The sequence below is a fragment of the Cryptomeria japonica genome, chromosome 2 (genome assembly GCF_030272615.1).
Source record: "Cryptomeria japonica chromosome 2, Sugi_1.0, whole genome shotgun sequence".
Classification (NCBI taxonomy): domain Eukaryota; kingdom Viridiplantae; phylum Streptophyta; class Pinopsida; order Cupressales; family Cupressaceae; genus Cryptomeria; species Cryptomeria japonica.
In genome coordinates, this window is record NC_081406.1 from 678,956,453 (window position 1) to 678,962,815 (window position 6,363).

The 6,363-nt window shown below is 37.5% G+C and overlaps 1 protein-coding gene across 1 annotated transcript; it reads right to left on the reverse strand.

Moving 5' to 3' along the window:
* Positions 1-1,304: 1,304 nt before the first annotated feature.
* On the reverse strand, positions 1,305-5,824 carry LOC131036873 (potassium transporter 26). Its single transcript, XM_057968880.1, has 9 exons — positions 5,739-5,824; positions 5,342-5,586; positions 4,690-4,912; positions 4,333-4,587; positions 3,504-3,554; positions 3,128-3,388; positions 2,918-2,970; positions 2,457-2,826; positions 1,305-2,288 (listed from the first exon to the last, which is right to left on the reverse strand). The coding sequence occupies exons 2-9, from the start codon at positions 5,525-5,527 to the stop codon at positions 1,372-1,374; spliced, it is 2,316 nt and encodes a 771-aa protein (XP_057824863.1). The 5' UTR covers positions 5,528-5,586; positions 5,739-5,824; the 3' UTR covers positions 1,305-1,371.
* Between the last annotated feature and the right edge of the window lie 539 nt (positions 5,825-6,363).

The following is a 6,363-nucleotide window of genomic DNA, read 5'->3' on the forward strand; positions in this document are numbered from 1 at the left end:
ATCATTCTAGCAAACAACTCGTTTGGACAACAAACATCTCTTGCCAAGAGTTGGACATGGATTTGGATAAGCTGTCAGGCATGGGATGGATGTATCTCAATGGGCATTGATGAGGATAAAGTGATGATAGGAAATAGATTAAGCTGACTGGGAGATATGCTAGTCAAGAGGATCTCTACTTGGATTTGGTTAAAGCATCATGGATGGGTGTTTGGATTACGTGCAAGTCAAGGTAAGCTTAGATGGATGGGAAAAACTCAAATTCGATGGGAAAACTCAGTGTACTGGGGGAAAGCTCAGTTTGATGGGGATATCCTTATTCACAATAGTGGATTAGCTCATCATCCCATTCAAAATGAGGTAGTGATAGGATGAAGGTGGTGTGTGCTGAAAGTGCATGACCAGGGCGAAGAGTGCTTGCACAAATGGGTAGGACGAGAGTTGTGATAGAATATGGGATGACGGGCTAAAATGGAATGGGAGTGAATGAGTGAGGATGTGATAAGTGTCCAAATAGATGGTGGATTTGGTTTGAACCTATGTACATACAAGTTGATTAAGAAGTTGGGATTCTCTAAAGACCTTGTGGACCCTACAGGAAAAATTACTATCAAGGCATATGATGATGCTCAAAGAGTCTCCACAGGCACCATTAAACTTCCACTTCAGGTTGGCGCAACAATATTGGATACAACTTGTCAAGTATAAGACCTTGATCTCCCATACAACATCCTTCTTGGTTGCCCATGGATCCATTCCATCCAAGCCGTCCCCTCCACCTACCATCAACGCTTAAAGTTTCCCTATAATGGACGGGAGCTCACCATCCTCGTAGATTCCCAACCTTTCCAATATTGTAAACTGTTAGAGGGGAAACACATCCATCATTGCCCACTAAATTCCCCTGCTTCCACATCATCCACCACTCCTCCCACTGATCCTTCAACCTCAAAACCTACCCCACCCGAGATCAAAGACACAATAATTGACAAAGGTTGTGGAGAGTATAGTCTAGAAAACACACTCTATGTGAGGCAAATTTCATTGTGTTCTCCATTGCAAATTTCTTGCATTGTGTTGTCTTCATTGAAAGCTTTGTATTTAAAGAATAGAGTAAATTTATACTTATCATATATAAACACTAAAAAGAAATACAAACAAAATAAAAAATAAAAAATATACAATTATTATCTCTACACATATAAACTATAGAATCAAACAATATTACAATTGCAAATGCTCTCTTTTATCATTATAATATAATTCTGAGAGAGTAAGCGAATTATACGATGAGATATGTGCAGAGAACTTGTTTCTAGAGCATAGAGCACTAGTCACTACGGGCCCCCCCGGTTATTTTAGATCTAACCATTAGATTTCATACAACATTCCAATTTGTAGGAGCTGGGCAGGTGGTACATGTAAGGAGGACATAGCTGACCTGCAATTGTTGTGTAGCAAAGTATAGAGCTTATCAATCACGAATCTTTCAAAGGCACCTGTCTTCTTATTTGTTTTCAATATGGTTTTTCCTGTAACAAACACAGTTCTTACACTCTTTGCTTGTTCTAGTTTCTGCACTTCCTCATATGTACAGTAGTTATTTTCTATCAATGAATTTCTGGGTTCCTTTTGAATAACACCTGAACTATTTATACCCTGATTCACAAAGGTATACTGGTCTTCTCTGGTTTTGATATAGTCTTTTATGTTATCAATAACCTGATTCAAAAATTCTGGCCCTTCCAAGCTTGGGACATCCAAGTAGCCATATTGAACCAAGCATCTGTATACACCCTTTGGTCCAAGTCTTCCAACCAGGAACCTCTCCTCTAACAGCACACTCTTGATTGGAATCATTCTTATGGTAAGAAAAATGACAACTTCGTGAAGAGAACCCACTGTATCCACATAGTGCTTGAAAATTGGTGGCAAACCATAGAAAAGATCAGTACACATGAAACAAATTCCTGGGACTCTGCACCCCACATTGGTAACCAATCCATGCAGATCTTGTGGATCTAATTTCTTCTCCATTGCATATTTATACTTCTTGCTCCTTCCATAGTTCCAAGAGAACATTATGGTCAGGAAGAATCCTGATATTACAATGGGTGCCCAACCACCCTTGGGCACTTTATTCAGTACAGCTGAAAGATAAACACCTTCTATTGCACTAAAAACCATGAAGTAGGGTAGTACGAGCAATATATGCAAGTTCCAGACTACTAGCATGACTAAGGTCACTAAACATGTTGTAATGAGCATCACAGTAATCACAGCAACACCTGCACCACAAAATCCACATATAAATGTTCAGATTACAATTTTTTTGAAGTAAAAAAGCTCATATGCGATATATGTTTTCAGGAAGCAACTGCACAATTCTTGGTCAATTGTATTATCAGATGCGTTGAAGCTTTTCCCCAATGTAGGAGTTAAGGAAATTTTCTTACCATAGGCGTTGCCAATAGAAGAACCAGCTCGGAAACCCAAAAGAACTGCAAGGCAGAGAAACATCAGTATGTAGTTTATCTCTGGGGAATAGATCCGACCCTCTTTTGTTTGTGAGGTTTGAACAATCTTCACCCGAGGGAAGCAACTTAGAGCCATGGATTGTTTTATAATTGAGAAGGTTGCTGAAATTAATGCTTGACTAGCAACTATGGCTGCTGAAGTAGCAATAACAAACATTGGCCAATACACAGGTTTTGGTATTGATTTGTAGAATGTACGACTTATGTCCTCTGGATTCTTGATCAAATAAGCTGCTTGCCCTGAGTATGTCAGCATCAGAGCAGGATAGACAAGAGTAGAGAAAGCAACCTGCAATGCAAAACCCCGATTTTGTTATCTAAACAGATACCAAATAGTAAATTGAAATTGTAATAGTTTGATCTTCTCAAATTAGTAGAACCTGGATAGAAGGCCTATTGAAGTGGCCCAGGTCAGCAAACATAGCCTCAGAACCTGGTTTAAATTTAGAAACAACAGATTTCTCTTAGGCTCTGTTTGCAATTCTTAACTTAGTAGCTAGATATGAACTCTCTGAAAGAAATTTAGGATTGCTCGAGCTAAAAAGTTTGCTAAGAGAGCATATATCTATATATGAAAATTGGGTACAAACCTGTTATTGCTAAGACAGTGCCTCCAAGCAACACCCATCCATGCTTGCCATTTTTTTCAAAGAAATGGACTATGTAATAAGGGCTGACTGCCTTGAATACTGCCGGATAATATTTAACAATATTGTATACTCCAATAATGGCATTGCTGACTAACCAGACAATTGTTATAGGGGAGAAAAGAAAACTAACTTTTCCAGTACCAAATCTTTGAAGAAGAAAGAGTAGCATAAGAATGGCAGCTGACACACCAACAACGGCACCTGCATTCAATTTTGCACTTATGATGAGAGGTATTTTTGACCAGTGTACCATTCTAGTCCTCGCTAAACTATGAAATGGAATTAAATGTACATGTATAATTTTTGTTAATCTTACCATCGGATAGGCTAGAGTTCTGTGCTTGAATTCCTTGGACAGCTGACAGCACTGCTCAATATTCATTAGAAAAGGAAAGCTTAGGACAAATTCAACCCATTTAATAGATCGAAAAATCTCATAACAAATCAAATTGAATATCCTGGCGAATTTGGCTTGGTGGCTAACACAGGGCAATTAGTCATAAGAAGCCTAGAAGCTGTTGGAATAATAATTTCTCCCACGATAAGGATGTCAGATCAAATCTGATACAGAAATATGATAAGATTGCCTAACTCTCTTCACCGTCTGTGCGCTGTAACTGACTCACATCACCGCAGGAACTCAGATTTGATCTCAATCTTATCTTTATCTTTATCCTCATGTCAGTGCCTTGTCCACTGACAGCAGTAAAATAAACATCCTTCTATAGTTAATAGTTATAAATAAGTTTGTTGTATCTCTTAATCCAGATGGCAGATATCTAGAGAGATCACTCTGCAGTGCAGAGTTTTGAATATGTAACTGTTTTCCATAAATGAAATCTATTGTTGCAGCAGCAACCTGTTCGAATTGTGTTTTGTTATGGTTTATTGATCTGAATATTGTTTGCTCTGTTTTTTATCTTCTTTTCTGCAAATTGTGAATGATCCATGTCCATCCACCTCCTTCAGAAGTCGTTCACAAAAAGGAACAATTCAGTCGTTTCTAGGCTTTTTATGATTAATTGCCCACTAAGTGGCCTCATGAAAATAATGGAATTGCTGTGTGTACTTTAAACCCCCTGTGCTTTCTCTAAAACAACAAATGACGTAGAATATATTAAGAATGGAAGGAATTCTTTTCAAACCTGAAATTGCAGGAGTGAGTGCTCCATCACCAATCACCATGCAGGTGCCGAACATCACAACAATAAGCAGGATTCTCTGTGCCATTTCACTCTTTTCAAGCATTTCCTTTATCTTGTAGTTGATATTCCTCAAACTATTTTGTTTGCCGAAGTATTTCAAGTTTGAATCTGATGCCAAACGATGGAATCGATTGCCAGCATGCTGACCCACATTCAGATGTTGACATAACAGTGAATACAGAGCAAATGTGCCACCTGCACAAGGCAAGATGAAATATGGGAATTGTATCATACAAATGGCTAAACTGTACTTTTTGTGAATACCATCATCCAAATATATAAGAATATATTGCTTACCTTCACCGTGGTCATCTGCTCTGATAACAATTAAGACATACTTGATGAGGCCTATGAGTGTTAGTGACCAATATATGATGCTAAGATATCCCAGTATATACACTTCCCCTGGATTTGGAATATCAATGGAAGCAAAGGTGTAAAGGGGAGATGTTCCAACATCTCCATATATGATTCCAAGTGTTTCATACGCGAGCCACAAAGTTCCCAACTTTCCAACAACCTGCATTTGCCATGTCCCACAAAAACAAATACAAATCATTATCTCTTGTACCTCAAGTCTCATAAAGACAAATGAGTACTTTATAAAAAAGAAGAATTCAACCGTTCCAGAGGAGTAGTGGGAGGCAAAAACTATCTAATCCACAGTGTCTGTCCCTACAAACAGGAAAAGAAATCTTCGCTCAATCAAGAGGAAAAGAACTCCTGCTAGACCAACATGAAAGGGAATCTCCTGGTAGGAAAGGGACATTCTTTGCTTGACCAACAAGAAAGGGACTGCCCTGTTCAACGACCAGTAAAGGGAGTTGCAGGCTCAAATGTATAAATTACCTAGACTGGCCATTAATCACACTTACTGGGTATTCATCTCAGCTCGAAAGAAGGGACAGAGCCTGATAGAATCCTCTCTATAAGTTAAGTGGCAGCTCACCTTGGCCTTAGGAAGACTAAACAAATAGGACTGTGAAATTGTTCTTTCCGGAACAAACAATTTCTTTGGCCCTTCATTATGTTCATCATGTTCATCGCCAGCATCACCATCAGCATCACCATCACCTGCTTTTATTATATTGGACATCTCTACTCTGTGATCATCTTGGACCTCTGGACCATCCATCTCTGTAATCAGAGGATATAAACCCAGATATTTTTTTGTTTTCAAAACACTAAATGAATCTGCATCAACAACATCACAGCAATCATCTTTTCAATAAAACGTTCTTTACCTCTTAATAATTTCTGGAAAACAATCTAACAATATCATTTTCTTCTTTAGAAAACAACGGAAAAATCTGAACTTCAAGAACTCTTTTTAAAAATAGACCAACCTATAAGTATCAGCGAAGTCTCTTGTAATTATCTCACTGTTTGATTGAAGCCAATCCTACGATTTATAGCTGTTAAATCGTGAAAGAATGGAACAGATCACATGCAACACACAGTTGAATCAATGCCTACAGCATTCAACGTCATAGAATATTACCGACCCTAGTACTTATAGTTATTATCATTTTTCTGACTTGTTTAGTTTTAAAATCCTGCCTGTTGTTTCATTTGGACCATTGAAGAGTGATTTTTTCCACTGCCTTCTTTTTAATATCATTAGTTAATGATAACATAATCTTTAATTATTTTAAAAAATAATTAACTATTTTTTGATAGAGTTATTTTATAGGAGGTCTCCCTTTCAATTAAGAGTTAAAGTTTGAGGGTATCCCACTCAATAGGACTTGATTCTTAGTAGGAGTATTTAGAATCTTTCAACTTCACCAACAAACCAATAATTTATTGACAAAAAAATCAAAATTTATTTAGAAGCACTATTTAAAAATCGACTTTTATTAGAAAGTACCTCTTATGAAAGATTAAGTGTCTTCATTTTATGACTTGTTTAGTTTTAAAATCTTGCTGTTGTTTCATTTGGACTATTGAAAAGTGATTTTTTCCACGGCG

Excerpts from the sequence above, each read along its gene's own strand:
- LOC131036873 (XM_057968880.1), bottom strand. The coding sequence starts at position 5,527 with ATGGATGGTCCAGAGGTCCAAGATGATCACAGAGTAGAGATGTCCAAT. Across the intron at positions 4,913-5,341 it reads TTAGTCTTCCTAAGGCCAAG|GTTGTTGGAAAGTTGGGAAC; the intron begins GTGAGCTGCCAC and ends TGGCAAATGCAG. Across the intron at positions 3,555-4,332 it reads ACTCACTCCTGCAATTTCAG|TGCTGTCAGCTGTCCAAGGA; the intron begins GTTTGAAAAGAA and ends AATATTGAGCAG.